This window comes from Bubalus bubalis, chromosome X (assembly GCF_019923935.1).
Source record: "Bubalus bubalis isolate 160015118507 breed Murrah chromosome X, NDDB_SH_1, whole genome shotgun sequence".
NCBI classification, from domain to species: Eukaryota; Metazoa; Chordata; class Mammalia; order Artiodactyla; family Bovidae; genus Bubalus; species Bubalus bubalis.
In genome coordinates, this window is record NC_059181.1 from 119,926,281 (window position 1) to 119,947,195 (window position 20,915).

At 47.4% G+C, this 20,915-nt stretch overlaps 1 protein-coding gene across 4 annotated transcripts in view; it reads left to right on the forward strand.

Moving 5' to 3' along the window:
• Positions 1–20,915, forward strand: part of FGF13 (fibroblast growth factor 13) — a 574,659-nt gene that overhangs the window by 21,491 nt on the left and 532,253 nt on the right. For 2 of the 4 annotated variants that reach the window (XM_025276624.3, XM_044937224.2), the window contains exon 2: positions 5,950–6,164. In XM_025276624.3, the coding sequence (XP_025132409.1) occupies positions 6,116–6,164 (49 nt within the window). In that variant the 5' untranslated portion in view covers positions 5,950–6,115. Of the gene's footprint in view, positions 1–4,618; positions 4,774–5,148; positions 5,261–5,949; positions 6,165–20,915 lie in introns of those variants that run through there. The other 2 variants (XM_025276623.3, XM_025276625.3) reach the window with 2 other exon arrangements.

Consider the following 20,915-nt stretch of genomic DNA (forward strand, 5'->3'; position numbering starts at 1 on the left):
GATTCTCCAGGCAAGAACACTGGAGTGGGTTGCCATTTCCTTCTCCAATGCATGAAAGTGAAAAGTGAAAGTGAAGTTGCTCAGTCGTGTCCGACTCTTAGTGACCCCATGGACTGCAGCCGACCAGGCTCCTCCATCCATGGGATTTTCCAGGCAAGAGTACTGGAGTGGGGTGCCATTGCCTTCTCTGCATGGCCTTTTCTAACCTAGCCTAAAATGAATACAGCATCGCTTCCACCATTGAAGTGGTTACAAGGCCCCTAGAATCAAGGAGAGTACTCACGGTGTCCACTTCACAATGGCCATGACACAGTCACCATCTTTGGAGGCTATTTTGTGCTGTGCTAAGGTGCTTCAGTCATGTCTGATTCTTTGCAACCCTATGGACTGTAGCCCACCAGGCTCCTTGGTCCATGGGTTTCTCTAGGCGAGAACACTGGAGTGGATTGCCATGCCTTCCTCCAGGGGATCTTCCCAACCTAGGGGTCGAACCTGTGTCTCTTGTTTCCTGAATTGGCAGGAAGATTCTTTACCACTAGCACCACATGGGAAACCCTTGGAGGTTCTTTACCCAGCTCTTTAAAAAAAAAATAATTTATTGGAGCCTTCTGTGGTGGTTCTAGTGGTAAAGAATCCGCCTGCCACTGCAGGAGATATAGCTTTGATCTCTGGGTCAGGAAGATCCCCTGGAGGAGGAAATGGCAACCCACTCCAATATTCTTGCCAGGAGAATCCCATGGACAGAGGAGCCTGGTGGGCTACAGTCCATGGGGTTGCAAAGAGTCAAACACAACTGAAGTGACTTAGCACTTAGCATAGTTGATTTACAATGTTGTGTTAGTTTCACGTGTGCAGCAAAGTGAATCAGTTATACATATACCTATATCCACTCTTTTTAAAGATTCTTTTCCCATACAAGCTATTACAGAGTATTGATTAGAGTTCTCTGTGCTATACAATAGATTCTTACTATATTTTACCCAACTCTAATGTTACAGAAATCCACCAACTTACCTATGATCTTGCTAGAAAGCAACCTTAAGTTATGACATGGACAAACACTGTAGGGTTTGCATCAGAAATGAATCCTTTTAGAGCTCTATCATTTGTTTCTCAAACAAAATTCCTGAGATGTGAACTTAAAGGGACTTCCACCTCTCAGATCTTGGCCCAGTGGGCCTTTCTTTATCTCAAGTATTCTGGCTGGAAGTATAGCTTTTGCCAGGCTGCCTCCTTCTGAACTGGCTTTCTGCTGTGAAGTGTTTTCACAAATGAAAAACACATTTGGTCCAGTGAGAAGCAGTCTTGTCACTGAAGCATCTAATGTGGTGGTTTCTGATGACAATGGCTCTATACTCAGCTAGTCTAAACCTGTCAGGACAAAGCCCTAAGTGCGTCTGTCCTCCGTGGCCCCACTCACCCTAAGCTTACCCTTCTGCGCAGACAATGGAACCGTGTGGCATCTTGCCCAGAAGCATTGCTCAGAGCTGCTGGAGGACGAGCAAACCTGGAATCCAGAGGCTGGTGTCTTGAGGCATTTGGGAACTGGCATGAAATAGACACCAGGGAGGTGATAGGGCCAAAAGGATGAGACGCTCAGTAACTTTTCCACTTTCCTATCAAAGATTCACATTCGGTCCCACCCTCCAGAAAACAACCTGGCCCTCTTTAGGGGTGTGGCCATGTAGGCTTTTGTTTTGGAATATTGCTTTATTTCCAGGGCTGAATTACTTGACTCTACAGGGTAACCCCTGTGCCCCATGTTGTATTAAATGTATAGAATTCTCTCTCATAGGAGGGGCAAAGGACAGAAGGGACCATTTTACTGTGGTGACAAGTCAGGAGAAATGAAAGCATCAGATAGCGCCAACTGCTAGACTGAAAGTGAAAGAACTTTCACCCCAGGAGGACAGGGCAGAAGGATCTGGGAGGGGCAGAGAAGTGCTACAAACTAAGCCCAGGTTTCATTGAGATGCTTTAACACTAGTGTCTGTTTGGTGGTGGGGAAAAGACCACCCTCTGAATGCCCTCTGATAGCATCACCTACTCAATGGACATGAATTTGAGCAATCTCCAGGAGATGGTGAAGGACAGGAAAGCCTGGTGTGTTGCAGTCTTTTGGGTCACAAAGAGTTGAACATAACTGAGCAACTGAACAACAACTGAATCCCCTCATGTGGATGTCAGATCTTCCTGCAGCAGATCATCCCAAATTACCAAGGAGCTTGGGGGCTGGGCACAGCAGTATGGATTTTTCTGAGCCACTACCATTTTGTTCATATTAAACATCTCACGGGGCTTGGAAAAAGGGAAAGCCTCCATGCCTTTCACAGAAGAGGCTGCTGTGACCTCCCTAGCAGAATCTCCAGAAGCTTTATTTAGAGGAGATAACTTGCCCTGGTCCTTAAATATTCATGATCCTTGGTCTCTGGCATGAATATCTTTATGATGTCATTGATTTGCCCCCAAATGAACACACATCACTGTATTGTTCTTTCATGAAATGTCTAGTTTCTTTATCTTCTGATTATTTCTTTTGCAGAGTGGTTTGGGGTGAAGAAACACACTTTTTTTGGTCTGTTTGCATGGACAGGCAGACTCCACTCATGCTCCCAAGCAGACGTCTCTTCAATTCACCACAATCATATAAACTCACCTAGGTTTACTACTGCTACTAAGTCGCTTCAGTCGTGTCCAACTCTGTGCAACCCCACAGACGGGAGCCCACCAGGCTCCTCTGTCCCTAGGATTCTCCAGGCAAGAACACTGGAGTGGGTTGCCATTTCCTTCCCCAATGCATGCATGCATGCTAAGTCGCTTCAGTCATGTTTGACTCTGTACGACCCTATGGACAGCAGCCCACCAGGCTCCTCTGTCCACAGGATTCTCTAGGCAAGAATACTGGAGTGGGTTGCCATTTCCTTCTCCACACCTAGGTTTAGTCATATGTTAACTATTATTGTCCTTCAAGGAACAGGGTGATATCTGGCTTCCAGCTAGAAGTTACCTGTGCCAGAGGTGCCATTGGTAATAGGGCTTGCGGGGTGGGGGAGTCTTCTCTGTGCAGAAAACTTTCTGGAAATTTTAGTGTGTCAGAAAAGCTTAGATACTCAGGATGCACACCATGCTTAATAACCCCCAGGACAGAGACTGACCCTTTTCCCCAAAGAGGGTCTTGTTGCTTACTGGAGTTATGTAGACAAAGCAAATGTTACATGCACACAAGAGAAGAGTGTGTGTGTGTGTGTGTGTGTGTGCGCGCGCGTGTTGAACATGCTGAGTTAAGGGAGTTTGAAAAGACTGAGGGGTTTCATGCTTGGCAGATTCCAGTGAAAATCTGCTTCCTCCCCTCCTTTTAAGATGCTGATAGGAGTGTTGAGATACCGTGTTGTCTAATAGAAGAGCACAGAAAAGACAGAGACCCACCTGGTTTCCTATTTGCTCTCCTAGTTTTTTATCCAGGCTCCACCACTAGGAGGTGTGACCTCTGGGAAAGTTGCTTAACCTCTCTGAGCCTCAGTTTCCTCATTTGTAAAATGGAAATAACACTTCCTAGGCTTGTTGTGAAGATGAAATAAGATAATAATGTAAAGCATTTAGCCCACTGCCTGGCACAGGGTAGTTACTAAATCCATAGTAACTGACTATTATTGGGTGTAAACTGAAGACTCAACCCCTCTCTCCTTCATCTTTCTTCTAAATTCACCCAGGTTTCCATCCCTTTTGAATTCCGGTCAGTTGAAGAGAAATTCCTTCTTTCCTAGAGTACTGATATTAATGATCTAAACTTGGGTTAGATAATCACATTGTGTCATCAACTTCCAGATTATTAGATATTATTTACAAGAAAAATAGGCCTGGAGTTCCTTCCAGACCAAGGACAGAAGCTGCAAATTGAATTTAGAGGCTTGCCGACCTTTAGACCAGGGGCTGGAGGCAGGGGCAACCCACTCTCCTGGTCTTGAAAGACACAGCAGGCTCTCGTAATTGAGTTACCGCCTGGGATTCAGTAAGACTAATCCATCTATATAATTTCTTCGCCTGGTTTAATGACATTAACGAAACCGAATTAAGGAGCGGGTGGAGTTGGATGGGACGAGGGGAAACGGATTTTCTGTATGGTAGTCGCTGCCGCGTCTCTGCCGCCAGGCTGGAGCCTATGGTCTGATTAATGGACCGCTCTGAGGACCAAGTCCTGCCAGCGGCCACGCCGGTCCCACGCCCTTCCGGGTATCCACGTGCTGAGAACAGGGCCATCACGCGCAAAGGGTTTCCCAGGATGTCCCAGGGCTACCCTGTCCCCCTTCCCTATTCCTGGCTCTCTCATCTTCCCCATCACCCCTCTCTTGTACAATTTTTGCTGTTTCCCTTTAGTTCAGATCTTCATGGACCGTCCCTCTTTGGTCACTAGCGTGCTCCAGGCGACAGGCCGATCTGCTATTCCCTCTCCAGCACCCGCCCCCAGTCCCACCTCACTCGGTTTATCTGGGGTTGGCCATTCCGCGTGGTGGGCACTCTGCGCCTAGGTTGCCAACCAGAGCGCCCAGCCCTAGGAGGAGGGGCCTGTGTGCGGGGGGTGGGGGTGGGAGGCGGCCGCGGCCGCTGTCAGTTTCACTCTCTGCCCTACTGACACCCAGATCCTAGCGCGCCCTCTTCACAGAGAGTCCAGCTGGCTCAACTTGGGCAACTGGCCGGAGGCGAGGAGTCGCCGACTCCCGAACTGAGATTCCATCGCTCGGTGCAGGCACTTGCCAACAGCGGAGTCCCCAAAGTGTAGGTGGTGACCAGCGAGGGCCCCGGCAGCGCTGCGGGGAAGGCGGGCGCCCAGATCAGAGGGTGGAGGGTAACGGGGGACGGGGTAGGTGGGGGACGGGGGGCCCCGGGCTTCGATCTCGGCGGCCGACAGTGCGAGTCCGCCCTGGCGGCGCCCGCGGGTCCTTTCCGCTCCGAAGGGGCCGGAGGACGCCCGGCCGACACGCTCGCCGGCGCTCCGCTGGCCTCGCGGGGCTTTGGCCACCCCGCGGATGACGTCGGCGCGCCCCTGCCGAGCTATCCTTTTACTACAGCCCGCCGGCGGCTTTGTGCCGGCCCCGCCCTCACCGGCCCCCGCCCCCCGCGAACCCGTACCTTGTGGTCTATATAGAAGGCGCCGCCGCGCCGATTCGCGGCTCTCCGGGACCGAGAGTTCTTTGGAAGCAGAGCGCGAGCGAGGGAGAGGGCGAGCTCCTAGGGGGTGTGGGTGTAGGGAGAGAGAGAGCAGGTAAGGGCCGTCGCATCCCGCTCCTCTGCCCGCCAGCAACTCGGGACCCCCTTTTGGCAAAATCATAGGAACCTGGAACGTTGGTTCAACAAAAAGAGACAGGCGACGACCCTCCCTTTCTCGATTGTCCGCGGGCGAAGAGCTGCGCGGCTCTGCGGTGTAACAGGCTCACACGTTGCTCATCACATGTTCAAACATTTCCCTTTCGGGGAGCCTCGTTATTTTTAAGTGAATATTTTCGTCTTTGTTTTGATGTTTTTTTTTTTTTTAACCTTCTTCGGGGTTTTATTTTGATGGAGTTGGCGGCCCGCAGCATATGGGGAGAGTAGGGGAAGCGGCCCGCTGGCGCGCGGGTAGCCCACCCCCAGGCAACTCCCCGGGAGGCCCGCGCTGGCCCGGCGAGCGGCCGGCGCGGAGCCCAGGGAGGCCCGCGGCGGCCGAGCCGGGGAGTCCCGGCCGCACGTCTCGACGGCCCCGGGAGTGGCGAGCGCGGCTCTCCGCGGGCGGGCGGGTAGGCAGGAGTGGCGGGCGCGGGGCGCGGGGGGAGCGCCGCGCCGCTTTGTCTCTGCACTTCTGGAGCCAGGCGCGCGGCTCCTCCCGCGGCCGGCCGCTCGGGCTCGCGGTGGCGGCGGCGGCGGCGACGGCGGCTCCTCCTTCACCCCTCTCCTTTCCTCCCCACTCTCTCGTAGGCAGAGGCGGCGGTGGCAGAGCTGGGGAACAGCGGATTCCGCCCGGAGCCACACCGAGGGGAGCTTGCGGTAGCGACTTGCCGCCCTATAAGCACTGTCCCAAGTCCGACCCGCTCGGCGAGGACTTCCGTCTCCTGGCCGAACCCTGTCAAGCAAGCTGGGATCTATGAGTGGAAAGGTGACCAAGCCCAAAGAGGAGAAAGATGCTTCTAAGGGTAAGCCCGCCCGCCGAGTCCGCCTGCTTCCCTTCCCTTGATTTCCCTCGCCCGCTCGCGTGCGCGCCGCCCTCCGGCGGCTCCCGGCCTCCCTCCCAGAGCCTAAGCTGCCGGTGACCTCTGCGACCCCGGGCGAGAAAGGGGCGGGAGGGGGCCCGGGCCGCTGGGGTGGGGGTGGGGGACTCTGAATTTGCACCACTTTCCCTCCTTCTTCGTGGGATTGTCGCCCCGCGAATGCCAGCAGCCTCTTCACTCCCCCCTCCGGACGCACCCGGGTGGCGCTGCGGGCAGACGGAGCTGCTGCAGCCCGGAGCGCCGGGAACAGCGCTGCCTGCCACCGGCCGGCCGCCTCTCGGTGCGAGTGCCTGTGTGTTGCGTGTGCGCGAGTGTGCATCTGTGTGCTGCGCGGGTGCCACACGGTGACATACTCAGGAAGGAATCTGCCCCACTCTTAGAACCCGTGCTCCGATCTACCTTTCCGCCCCCCCTCCTCCCCGCCCCCAATGCAAACAAAGAGCCTGGCCGCGACACGCACCCCCTTCCCCCCACGCTCCTTTTCCCCTCACGCCCCCTTCTCCCCAACTCTCCCCGTCCCCTCCCCAGAAGGCAGGAGCTTGTCACCTTCCCTACGCCGCGTGCAAAAGTGAGCAATCCCGGTGCCCCGGCGCCGCCCGCGCTGCGCCTCGGCAGCGCCGCCTCGCCGAGCCCCGGGAGAACAAAGGCTCTGGTCCCTCGGCCACTAGTGCCCGGCGGGAGCGGGCCTCCGCGGGAGGGGAGAGCTCCGTCCCTCCACTCTGGGGGGTGTCCAACCACCTGGCCCGCGGCGCCCGGCCGCCGGTCCCCCCGGTCCCCCCCCCCCCCCCCCCCCACGAGAGCGCTTCTCGGCCTGGGGCCTCCCACTGGCGGGCTGGGGAGGCGCAGCAGAACAGGGCGCAGGCCGGGGAGAACTCAGGAGCAGGAAGGGGCGTTCGCCCGAACTCCCACCCGTCCTAGCCGTGGCCTTGCTAAGGCCCCGGCTTAGCTCCCGATTGTAAACCCTAGACAGCATCCTGGAAGCCCCGGGTGCGGAGAGGGGCACACAGAGAGAGAGGGGGGGTGGGGTGTGGTAGAGCCGTGGGGAACGGCAGGTGCCTGAGGTGCAAGAGTCCGGAAGGGCCCCGGAGCGGACGCCGGAGTGGGTTGGACCGGCCCGAGGGCCCCAGGCTCGCCGAGCCGCAGCGACCCACGCCGGGTCCACGCGGCTGCAGAAGTTAGGGCTGCCGCGGGGGGAGCCCCAGCCTTTGTTCACGGGCCCCGATTCCTCCTGGAGCCCTGGGGCTCCCTTCCCTCCCACTCCTTCCCTTCTTCCTTTTTCTCCTCTCCTCCTTCTCGCCTCTCCCCATCTCTCCGGAGCTTTCTTTCCGGGGAGATTCTAGGGCAGCGTCAGCCCTCCCCCGCGGAAAGTTGTCAAAGTCTTCAGCTCAGGGCCTTTATCCCTTGTTTCTAAATGGAGCCGCTTCTCCCAACTAGGCGAAGCGTCGACGAGAGGCTCTAGAAGTTTGAGGTGGGGAGGTTTAGATCCGTGGTGCTAAGGGTCAGTGTTGCCATCGGCCTGCCTCAAGGCTCGAGGTCACCCCTTTCGGACCTACTGATGCCCGCTGGCTGTTTGAAGCGCACAGATTAATTGAACCGGTCACCCAGAAAGTAGAACTCCTGCTACACTTCTCCAGAGCTTTACTCATTGTTGTGCGTTTTAAACAGGTATTCATGTGATAAGAGAAAGTGACTTCAGGGTCGTTAGACTGTTTTGTTTGCCCTCGAGGGGCCCGGAAAAGTAAATGCAATTGAAGATGGTACCACCAAAATGACTTAGGCAAGGGACTCCTCTTCTGCATCTGGGTGTATTTCAAGTTTGTTTCTGAACTTTGGTCCTTGATTTCCATCAGGTGATTACATAAGGCTTATTTCAGGCTACCTTTGGGGATCCTGAAACCAAATTCATTCACAGGAAATGAGATGCTGCTCTAGGAATATAATTTGTAACTGTCCAGAAGGGGAGTAACAAGTCTGGAAACATTATTGGCCCAAGTTTCTGTAACCCAATAATGAAAATTTTTACTAGGCATATGTCATAACATTTTCTTATGTTGATTCACTTGCAACGGAATACCTCTCTGTAGGAATTGTGTAATTAGCATTTGGAATTATGGCTGTAATTAGAATAAATTAGTGTAATTTTACAAGACAACTTTTAAGAAGAGAGTTTACTTCCCCAAGGAGATGGGACTCTTATGACTGTGAACAGAGTTTCTAGACTTTTTAAAACATAGGTAGTAGATAATTAGTAAGTTATTTTGTGCTCCTTAATGAAATGTGGCTTTCAGAGCATCTAAATTGCTCTTTGTCTTTTTAAATGATGTTTTTCAACTCACTGAGGTTAACACCAGTGATGGACAATGATCTTTTCTGTAACCTTTTTCAGTAAGGTAGGTAGACAAGATAGACTCTTGGAGGTAGGAGGGGAATCTTGATTGCGTTTGAAAGTATTAAAATGGCCTCTTGTGCAGCAAATCATCTTTTGTGTATTTATTTAGGCTTTGCACAAACTTTTAAAGTGGCAGATGAATATATAGTCTGGGGCATTCAGCTCCTGAACAGGAGGACCTAGTTCTGTTTCAGGGAAAAAGAAAGCATAACATTTGTTTGTTCAAGCAGATACTTGCTTAGCTTTGATTCACTCTTCTCTACCTTGTCACATAAGATCTTTTCAGCAGTTCTCTGTTGGAAAAGTACTCAGGGAAGGCTGTGTCTGGTTTATGGCAACCGTGTTTCTGTGGCTTTTGGAAAATGTGTGGCCTGTTACAGATAAATGCAGATCATTTGTGGATTGAGTGAAAGTGCTAGCCAGTTGTGGATTTCAAAACTGTTATTTGGTTTGGGCCATCCCTGGAGGTCCAGTGGTTAAGACTTCACCCTTCCACTGTAGGGGGCATGAGAGTGGAAGCATGAGTTCGATCCCCAGTCTGGGAGCTAAGATCCCGCGTGCTGTAAGATGTGGCCAAAACCACTGAAACTGTCATTTGGTTTGTAATTGGAGTTTGGGTTTAGTTGGCTTTGTCTGTGTTTTGTCAGCAACCCCTTCCCTTGTGCTTAGCCAGAGAGCCATCATTTCCAGACAGGTTTCAAGGCCATGTGGGCTGTGGGTTGTGGGTTGTCTGAGACGGCCAGCACTCACATCAGGCTGGGTTCCTACTGGCTGCTGGGTAGTGCAGGACAATTCCAAGCATAGTCCGAGAGGCCAGCCACTTGCACAGCTGTTGCTCTAACAGATTATGGTGCCCATGTGCATTCACAGGGACAGCTCATTTTCAGCTCACTTCCTGGCCTTTTCCAGTAGCCCTTCCACCCTTACCTAAGAAAGGCCATTGCAGTCAGGCAGCCAGCATCTCACATCTTGAACCCTGAAGGCCATTCCTAAAGCCCATCTTGGTCTTGGTGGATTACTGCGATTTCTTCCGTCAAGTGTCTTTCTTGGGCTTGGGCCAGGCCAATCAGCTGTTGAGAGGTATTTCACCCATAAGAAATCATGACGCTGGTGACCTCTTATTAAAAACTAGCAATCATAACCTCCCTATTACACATGAAGGGACTTCTTTTTTCACCTGGTGAATCAGTCACTGTGGACTAGTGTGGTTTGAGGGTCATCAGCCCCAGGTTGTTTCCTGTGTCTAAGATGGTGATGACAGCTTCAGTGAGGGGTTGTGACCAGGGAGATCTCTGATCAGAATTGTTAGTATGTTCCTGGGGATAGGTGCAACAGATAAGTGAACAATACCCCCAGATCGTCTTCATTCTTATTTCCAGTGCTGTGCCTCTTCTTAACCCACAGGCTAGAGCAGGAGGGGGATATGGGTTGGGGGTGCTGTATCTTCTCTCTTAGTTCTGTTTCCTCTAAGTCTCTTTCTAGTACAGTTCAAGTCCTTTCAGAGGGTTCAGATGCATCCTCGGGCTGGCAATGTGAGGGAGGTTAGAGTGGGAAAGGATGTTGCCCGAGTAATGAGAAGCAGAAAGTGAGCTGTAGGGTTGAGATCCACGCCTACTGCTGGGCCATGTAAAGTGGCCCTGAGCACTGGACCAGAGCTGGTGAGAGAACTGGAATCAGGGTCTGGGTGGTAAGCTGGAGAGCTGATCTGTGTGTGAAGCAGTCACTAGGGAGACAAAACTGTTAACATTCCAGGTCTTTTTGCAGCTGTGCTGTTTTATGTTCAAATCAACTACTCATTCTGGGAATTACAATCAACATAGAACAACCAGAATGTGTTGTAGCTCCTCGAATATATCCAATAAAAGGGCTTTCTAGTGTCTGCTTCATTATGGCTTGTATTTTTGGAGTTGAGAATTTGAAAGGAATAGAAGATAATTGCCAAGATTAAACAATTCAAGGAGGGGGAAAAACCTCCCATGAATTAAAGTGTGGCGAGTGAAGGGGATCCTCCATGTTTATTACCTTGCTAAGCTTAACGTGATCTTTGGAAGGTGAAGACTAGGCACATAAGTATACTCTTAGCCATTAGTAGAGAAGACAAACGTCTGCAGAAATCACTGTGTCTAGTCACCGGTTTATGTTTCCCTATCCAGAAGCATCCAGAAAACACGTTCACAGTAGATTTGTTGCCCAGGCTGAGGAGTGGACTTCAGGCTCATCATCCTATGCAGTGTGGTTTAGTCTAGTTGGTCCTCACCAGCTCAACAGGTAGCTTATCTATTTGTGATAGACCAGTTCTACGAACTTATTTGAATCAGAATTCTGACATTTTTAAACATGGCACTTCGTCACTTTGTTGAATGCCATATCCTGATGAAACATTTCTTAGGGGTGTGGATTTCTGGGTAAATGGCACTAATTTCCTAAAGAAAGTGAAATAGTATATAGTAATCATTCTGACCCCCACTCCAGCCTGCAGTTCTAATTTCTAATTGGATGGCCATTTGTTTTTCTCTAAAGCCCTGTTTTCCAGGATATTAATCCTAAAGATGAGGCTTTTATATTAGAGAGAGATATTCTTGATTCTTGGGGCACGACGGAAATGTGAAGGGCTGTTTTATTAGGGATCTGAGTTTGTAATAAACATTAAGCCTAAATTACAATTACTGTAGGTTGAGTTTACTGTCAGACAGTTCTCAGGCCCTACTCATGCCTCTGCCCTTGTAAATTACTTTTCGCATTGCTTTTCAAATAGAAATAGTATTAGTGTCACTGGCTAATGACCGTCCCCACAGGCAGTGGGCAGAGGGTAGTAGGTGTCCATGCTGAGTCTTTAAAACCCTGGCAGCACCCTTGGCTTCTGTGGGTGTAAGGTTTAGGTGGACAGTCTAGGGGGTGCATCAGGGCTGGACTGAGCTGAGGTGTTTGCTTGACCTGCCTGCTCTCAGCCTTCTGCAGAGACTTAAGATTTGTTCTGGACAATCACTATTGCCCAGAGGAATTCTCAGGTATATATGTCTGTCCTTTCTGGACCCTGTCAGTAGGGTCTGAGAAGAAAGAAAAAAAAATCTTCTGGTAAAAGGCAGGCCTGGTCAGAGGCCAAAGTATAAAAGAGTTATTTTTAAAAAATGGTATGAACCCAATTTCCTTTTGTGTAATTAAAGATTATATACAATAACATGTACAGATCTTAAGTGTACATCTCAATAAATTTTGGCAAATGATTACACCCACGTAATAGAATATTTTCATCACCCCAGAAAGTTTTCTTGTGTTCCTTTCTAATCATTCCCCCTTAGAAGACAACTACTATTTTGATTTCTGTCATCACATTTTAGTTTTCCCTTTATTGATCTCATAGAATGCCACTTGTGGTTCCTGAGACCTAGAAACCTCTCCAGGCAGCGGGCTTCCTGTCCCGGTTGACACCCCTTCTCCTTGTCTTGTCCTCTGGTTTCTTGGAAGACCCCCACCCTAGAACAGGGTCTTGTCCTTACCTGGCCCAAAAGGAGTATTTGTTGAATGATCTAGGCAAGGTAGGAAATTCATTTAAGCCTGGGTGTCTATTCATCATTTAATAATAATGATCATAGTTATTATCATTACCATTATAGTAGTTTCTGAATTATGGACCACTTACTATTTACTAGGCTTCCATGACTTATATTATATATAATTATATATATATATAATTTAATTCTCATGGCAGTCAAATGAAGTGGCAAATAGTATTTATAGATGTTAGAGATGAGAAAATTGAAGTTTAGGGAGATCATGTAGCTTGTGTGAGCTCACACAGCTAATGGGACCCAAATTACTGGCACAGTTCCTGGCACTGAACAAAGGATTGCCAGAGGCAGTGCCTCTTAACACCAAGGAATTAATGTCAATGGGTGAGTTTTTGACATCTACACAGGATGGAGAAGTTATTTTGGTTGGGGTCTTAAAATACAATGTAACAGGAGCAGGACCCTGTGGGGTCTGCCCCTGACAGACCCCTCCCCCATAGCCTCTGTGGTAGTTCCTCTCTGAAATACCCAGATATAGCATCTCATGCATATTTCCTGAATTTTTCAGATGCTAAAACCCACCACCAAATGGAAGAAGTTAACTACTTGATGATCAGGTGCAAGTACCCCTCAGACCTTTGGCACCTAAGGACTGATAAAGTTAATCGCCCTGTTACCTCACCACCAAGAGAATTATGCTGGAGCTGATCACCTCCCCCACCCCACCCTCACCTGGGCTTTAAGGATGCTTAGCTGAAACCCTTTGGGGAGTTTGGGATTCTCTGCTCCAGACTCCAACGTTGGGCACATGAACTTGGCATTCGGTAACAATAGTTTTTTTGAGCACTGACCATATGCCAGGGATTGACATGAAATCGTTCAAGCTATCCAGGATTGATATACATAACACTGCCTTTCTAGGCAATACAGTTGATTCTTTTCTAATCCAGGTTTGCACAGGGACAAAATTACTTGCCAACTATCAACATAGACATGACTAGGAAGAGTTTGCCTATACTGGCACGATTGCTACAGGGCTGTGGTCTTTGTGCACCCAAAGAAATTTCTGAACAGATTTCTTGAGTGACTTATCCATCCCAGGCACTGTACTGAGAGAAACCTAGTCCTACCTTAAGCCTTAGGGGTACCCTTGTGCCCTTTTCCTTCCTCCTTGGCCTTGGGCATTCTGACTTGTACTTTCCGAAGTGCAGCTCCCCTCAGTTGGCCAGGACTCTTATCTTTCAAGATCTAAGCATCTGTCAGTTTGAAAATAATGGTGTTTTTTTCCCCCCCTTAGAACTGTGTCTGAGAGCTTATTTCACCTGTGTTCTAAAGGCTACTCTTACTCGTAATTCAGGACTGGGTAAAAGTCCTAATTATTTATTTATTTTTCCCATCAGAATCATCTGTCTCATTTCCCTTCTCTTTCTCTCTCAACCCCACCCCCTCCTCCCTTTCTCTCTCTGCCTCCTCCCCCTCCCTTTTTTGCACACCCCCACTCCTTTTCTTGTGAACAGACGTCAGTGGTTTTCATTAACTGTCTGGGTTTTCTCCCATAATAGCTATATTAACTTCAATTAAAGAAATCCTTACCCCCCTCAAAGGGTTGCTTCATGGAAGAAGCTTTTCACTACTTATTATGTAACTCATTTTAAATGGAAAAATAAAGTGCGAGCTTTATTTCTTATCTGTTTATGTTGCCTTTAGTTAGAGAATATTTCCAAAAATATATCTTGTTAACAGAGATGCACGCCTTGAACGAGCATATTAATTATAGTTCTCCAAGTTAGGACTCATGTAATGTTTCTCTTGTGCTGCAGAACCTATGTTTTAACAGCCGTAATTAACAGTGATGAGTCTATTGCAAGGTTATAGGTAAGTTTAATAACAAACGTGACACCCAGTTTTTAAAAAAAAAAATCCCTCAAAATTACGGAGGTAGCATTTCTTCTGCTCTTGCGCTGGGGGTTAGTAAACAGATCGAGTTCTTAAAATATTTATCCTTCTGTTAAAAGTAGAAGTAAACAACCTAAAGAAGGCAGGCTGAGCGCAGTTCTTGAATATGCCTATGGATATTTTCAGAGTCTTCTTTCAACCACGACTTTGAAAGTATTGTGAATTGACCGGCTTCTTTTGCCTTTGATTCTCCGTGCGTGAGCTCGCCTCTCCCCCTGTTGTGGGGCGGGGTGTGGGGGGTTGGTTATTGAACGTTAAGACTTATACAAGAGCTCTCGGATTTGCGCGTGGTTTTTGGAGCCTGGGGAACAATGTGAACCGTTCTCCTGGAAACGGGGCCGGCGCTCCTCGCGGCTCTCGCTCCCGGGAGCGTTGGTTTTCCTACTGGCTGGGACTCGACTTAGAGGCGAGCGCCGAACGGCCCGGTGAACCGGCGACCCTCGGTCGCCGCGGATCCGACCGGCGGGTTTATTACCAACCTGTGTGCTCATGAACCTCGTGATGCGGCAGCTGCCGAAAAAAGAAACACGGAAAAGTTGTGTCACCGAAAGTGAAAACTTGGCGAAGAAAAAGTGCTCGGCGCCCGGCATGACAAAACTGCTTTGCGGCCGACAGCGGCGGCGGGCAGTGGAGGGCTGTGCCCACCGGCCCCGGGTGCTCGCGTGGGGACACCACCCCGCGAGCGCCGCCGGGGCTGGGCGCCAGGGCCGGAGGGGCGGGCGGCTGAGCGCCAGGCGAAGGGGGCGGGCGGCCCGGGGCCTGGAGGTCTAAACCGCGGGTTCTGTGCAGCTGTTGGGAGGCGGGCGGGAGGGGCCGGAGGAAGAAGGTCCCGCCCCCAACCATTGAGGGGGTTCCTTGCTCTGCCTGTATCTGACCTACCGGCTGTGCCCCTCAAAGGCGGATACCCATCCAAGCCTGGAAGTCTGGACTTGGCCCAACACAAGGGCTTTGCTTCCTCTGTCTTCTGGTCAATGCTAATTCGGTTTCAGCTGTTCAGAAAAACCTAGGCTGCGTCTTGAACAGAACGCCCTGGACCATGTCGAGTTTGTCTGCTTTTATATGGTTTATGTTTCCGTTGCGTTGGTTCTTTTCAGATTACAGAATAATGCATGTGATTCGGAAAATCATAAAAGCATAGAGAAGAAAATATCCCCCCAAAGGTTGCACTCCTAGGTTCTTTTTGAGATTTTTCCTTCCAGTCTTATTTCTCTGATTTCATCTTTAAGTATACGTGTGGGATCACATAGTAAATACTATTACATGCTTTTTTTTTTTTTTTAACTTCAACACCCTGTTAGAATGTTTTCCGATGTCATTAAATAATCTTCCATAATATCATTTTTGGTGTGTGCAGTGGTTGTGGATTTGGGGGTGACAAAGGAAAGATGGTGATTTTGTCCCTGTGGTTGTGAAAAGTTTTTCTCTACTGCCTTAAGATCTTTCTCACTGGGCTCCTCTACAAACATCATTTGTGTTTTATAAATGTATATACAAATAGGTGCACTTTTAAAGATACATATATGCATGTATAGGGCTTCCCTGGTGGCTCGGATGGTAAGCAATTGGCCTGCAATGCAGGAGACCCAGGTTCAATCCCTGGGTCTAGGAGATCCCCTGGAGGAGGGCATGGTAACCCACTCCAGTATTCTTGCCTGGAGAATCTCATGGACAGAGGAAGCCTGGCGGGCTACAGTCCATAAAGTCACAAAGAGATGGTCACAACTGAAGTAATCTAGCATGCACACATATGCATGTATAAATCTATAAATATAAAATTAAATGCATGTAGACAAATACGTATATGTCTAAATAAACGCACACACAATTATGCTTAGAATAAATCCTGAAAGAATATATATCAAAAGGAATCTTGGGGTGATTGGCTTATAGAAGATGTATAGAGGATGTGTATGTATATTTGTGTCTTCTATTTTCTCTACAATGGATGTATATAATGATCATAATGAAATAATGAAAATGGACATAATATATTACTTATAGATTGTCTTCAAACTGACTTTTCTGCTCCAGCTCTTACCATTCCTTTTTTTTTTTTTTTTTTTTTTTTTTTTGCTTACCGTTTCCTGACCTGGAATGCTCTATTATTTCAACATTTTGTGATCCTTTATGTCCAAGCTTAACCCACATCATCCAGGAAGCGTCTCTTCCACCCTTGTTACAAAGAACTGCACTGGGCTTCTCAGTTACCCATTTGGCAGTGTCTGTGGATAAATCTCATGATTAACTTTTCATCTGCTTAGGTGTTTTATCTCCCCAGCTAGATTTTAACCTCCTCAAGGGCCTTTGTCACAAAAGAGATACTGAATGAATGTGTTACTTAACCATCAAGCTCAGCATCCTTCCTAGATTTCTTTAAATGCTCTTGTACCTTTGAAACTCCAAACCATATTAGAAGCCCTTAGAATGACGGCAACAATCTATCTGGATTTAATACTGCTAATTTAATTAGGGGTATAACTTCCAATTTCCAGTGGGCCATCTTCTATGTAAAAGTGGCTGCATGGTTAAAAGCATGGATTATAGAGACTTGTGTTCACATGTATGTTCCTCTGCTTAGTTGCTATGTGACATTTGGCAAAGAGACTTTCTAAGCCTGTCTACAATGGAGATAATTATATTTATCTCATATGCTTATTTTAAAGATAGAATGAGATAATGTATGAAAAACATACATGGAATTTGGTCAGTGGTGATATTGATAATATTATTAAAATAGTAGTGATCTTCATATTGATTATTCAAGTTAGAGGGTTTTTGTTAAAGAGCTTGTTGGCCATAGAAACAAATCTTCAGAGTCACACATCTGTCTGACAGTCATACTCTGATTTAATGGATTTTAGTTATATAGTTACTGGGCTCCTGAACCATGGGTTCCTGGACCCTCCCAGATATCAAAATCTGTGGATGATCAAGTCTCTTACATAATAGCTTATTTGAATATAACCTATGCATATCCCCCATACTTTAGCTCATCTCTAGATTACTTCTAATACCTAATGCAAATGTAAATGCCCTGTAAATAGTTGTAAATACAGTGTGAATGTTATGTAAATAGTTGCTGGCCTATGGCAAATTCAAGTTTCACTTTTTGAAACTTTCTGGAATTAAAAAAAAATTTTTTTGGATCCACATTTGGTTGAATCCATAGATGCAGAATCTGTGTATACAGAGTGCCTACTGTGCTAATTCATGTATTAATTAATTCATTACTTTACTCAGTAGATACTTGTTGAAACTCCTATGACAGCAGTGAGCAGAACAGATAATTACCCCTGCCTTCATGGAGGGCTTCCCAGGTGGCACAGTGGTAAAGAATCTGCCTGCAATTCAGGAGATGCAGGTTCGATTCCTGGTCAGGAAGATCCCTTGGAGAGGGAAATGGCAATGCACTCCAGTATTCTTGCCTGGGAAATCCCACGGACAGAGGAGCCTGGCAGGCTACAGTCCATGGGGTCACAAAGCATTGGCCAAGACAGCATGGATGCACGCCTTCATGGAGCTGATGTTTTAAAGGAACTGGATTTTCCATGCACAAAACACTGTCCAATGTTGGCGGTGTGTAAAATGACCTGGTGCCCATCATAGCCATCTGGGCCCTGGCCAATCCACACTGCCGAGAAGGAAGCTTAGATGGAGTTGGACATAGGTCATTCATTCATCTTTCATCCAGGGACCACTAGAGCTGAGGTTCTTGAAACTGCTTGAATGTCAGCAACACCTCCCACTGCATACATCCCCACCATGAGAATTTGACTTAGTAGATCTAAGTATGGGGCTTGTGAACCCATATGGTTTATAAAACTTAAGTGATTCTAATGCACAGCCAATCAAGGGGTTACTGCACCTGAGTAATGTTTCTCAAGTTTGCTGGAAGTTAACAGTCACCTGTAGGGTTTGTTCCCCCCTGGCCTGCTGAACCACAACTTTAAGAAGAGGGTTTGGTAACATGAATTTTAAATAAGCATCTAAGTGATTCCTGTCATTGGGCAAGTTGGCAGGGCATTGTCCTAGAGACATCAAAGGACCCCTGGAAATAGTGTGTAAATGTGCATGTTTCAGGTGGTAGCATCCATAGTTTTCAGCAGATTCTCAGAGGGGTCAGTATCTCCAAAAACAGCCCTGAGCTCTGTCCTCAGCTCTGTCCCCTCCATGAACTGTGTGCCTTGAGTCCTTGGTTTTCTCTATCCTATTCACTCTTCATAGTCTAATGTTCTGTTTGGAAGTCTCCTTTCTCCATTTTTGCTTCTCTTTTCTCTTTTTGTCAGGCTGGCCTCCAGTCTTTTTCTCTCGCTCCTCTAGAATTTTAAAGACTAGGCCCTTTCAGAGAGGGAGGGAGGGAAAAGCCTGGAGGGAGCTTTGGGGACATGAGAATGGTGGAGATCAATGCTGAAATACTTTGACCCTTTTAATGGCTGCAGCTCAGTGGGTCTTAATATAGTGGGATAAGGGCCTGAAGTGGGACTTCTAAGATAACCCTTTGCCAGTCTGGAGTAGGTGGGCAAAGGAATTTCCCCTTCTTGGTGCCATTTTCCTGCCTGTATCAGGCAGAAGGTGGAGTAGGGTAGGAGGGTGAGGGTTCTCCTCCCCCACGTACCAAGCAGTGTCGCTGTTACTGGTTCATGACCAATCAAGTGCATTGACCTATTACTGCTGCTTACTTTGAGTTATAAATAGTTTTTGTTCCCCCTGTGGAATTGGGGGTTCAGGCTGTATAGAATGACCCGATTTGTATCACAAGAGCCATTGGGACTTTGATAGATTTCACCATTTTAAAAAACACAGCTTTTTGCCTCCACCCCACTGGACATAAAAGCAACCTTTGAATTTATGGAAGAAAGAACATGTCTTTAAAGGGCAGCGGGCACAGAGAGGGAGGAAAGGGAAGTAAGACAGTTCACCCTCTTTTCTGAGGCCATTGTCTCCAGACAAGTGACAACACTGAATACCTTGAAAAATCTTGTGTTGATTTTTAGTATGGAGGCATCTTCCTAGGATCTGGAAAATCCAGGTAAAAGACAATAAACTTGTTCTCCTGTCTTTGGGCCAGAAGTTGACTTGCTTCGTTTACATGGCTGGAGGAGATGAGAGCACTTGCTCTACTGAGAGTGAAATTTTGACCAGGGCAGCATATTAATAGAGATGAAGCTCAGTTTCTGAAAGCCTGATATATACAGATGGGACTCAAATGGTGAGTGGGCAGGTCATTGCAATATTGAAGGAATTATTGTTTTATGAAAAGGTTTTCTTTTCATAGCATCATCTCTGGTGTATCTGAATGTTTCTTTAGGGATCAAGTATTACTTGATTAAAAATAAAGAAATAATAAGCCAAGGCTAGAGGTCTTTTGTTGAAGAATTTGAGTTTCCTGCAATTCTCATTATGAGTTACTGCTCACAGTGACTGTTTCAGCTTCCCAGGTTCTTTTTGAAAATGTTGATTGATTTTTACTTTTTTACTGTGGGAAAATAGACAGTGATTTTTTTTGTAAGTGTACAGTTCTGTGTGGCATCATGTGCATTCAAATTGCTCTGTGACCATCACCACCGTACTTCCAAGGTTTTTAATGAGAGATTATAATGATTGGTGCATGCGTGCGTGCTAGGTCGCTTCAGTTGTGTCCGACTCTGTGCGACTCTATGGACTGTAGCCCGCCAGGCTCCTCTGTCCATGGGATTCTCCAGGCAAGAATACTGGAGTGGGTTGTCATTTCCGTCTCCAGGGGATCTTCCCAGCCCAGGGATCGACCTCGCATTCTTTACGTCTCCTGCATTGACAAGCAGGTTCTTTACCACTAGCGCGCCACCTGGGAAGCCCCTATAATGGTTGGAAGGGACCATAATATCCATTTGGTTCAACCTTCCCATTACAAAGAAGAGGGAATCGGGCCCACGGAGAGACAGCGATCTGCCTAAAGCCATAAAGCAAGTTATGGACAGGGGCCTAGCCCAGTGCATTCGTGTGTGACCACACTGAAGGTAAAGGTGGTCTCAGACTCTACTGAATCAAGGATTGGCATAAATATTTAGGATGTTTCCCTGATTTTTTTTTAAGTCAAGTAAGCAATCAATCACTATGATTTAGAGCCATAAATCAAAAGGCCATCTAGTCCCAATTGCTAATTTAAGATATTGGCTCTATTTGTTATTTCTAGATCTACATTCAACTATTTAATACAAAAAGGTGCTAACATTCTAATTTCCAAAATTCAGACAAATTCTCCCCCAGCCTTCCTTCCACTGACTCCAAGACATTCCATGGTTGAAACCAGGTCCTTTGTGGGTGGCTGTTATTAATAAGCTTTCTTTGGGATGTTTACAGTAACTGCTGTGACCTAAATAAGATTGCTTGTATTGTTTTCCCCCAACAAAACCAAGAACAGTTTTTAAAAGTGTGTTAATCTCTCATACCATTGTACTTACCTGTGACTAACAGAACCAAAGCATTATGGTTTTTTTTTTCCTGTTTATTACATTAGATGATGGAACTCCATCCACTACATTAGATGGAGTGGATGGGTCAGATGGAATAGATTGTTTCTACACAAGTTAAACTGTTTGGGGCCTTTGTATACCATAACCACTTTTTCTTGGAGTGGAGTTTCAAGACAGTGTACCCTGTAGCATTATAGCATGATCTTTGTAAAAATTTTATTTCAAATTGTGGTACAATACACATAATAGAAAAAAAACCATCTTAGCCATTTTTTTAATGTTTTTTTTAAACAATTTATTTATTTTTTAATTGAAGGATAATTGCCTTACAGAATTTTGCTGTTTTCTGTCAAACCTCAGCATGAATCAG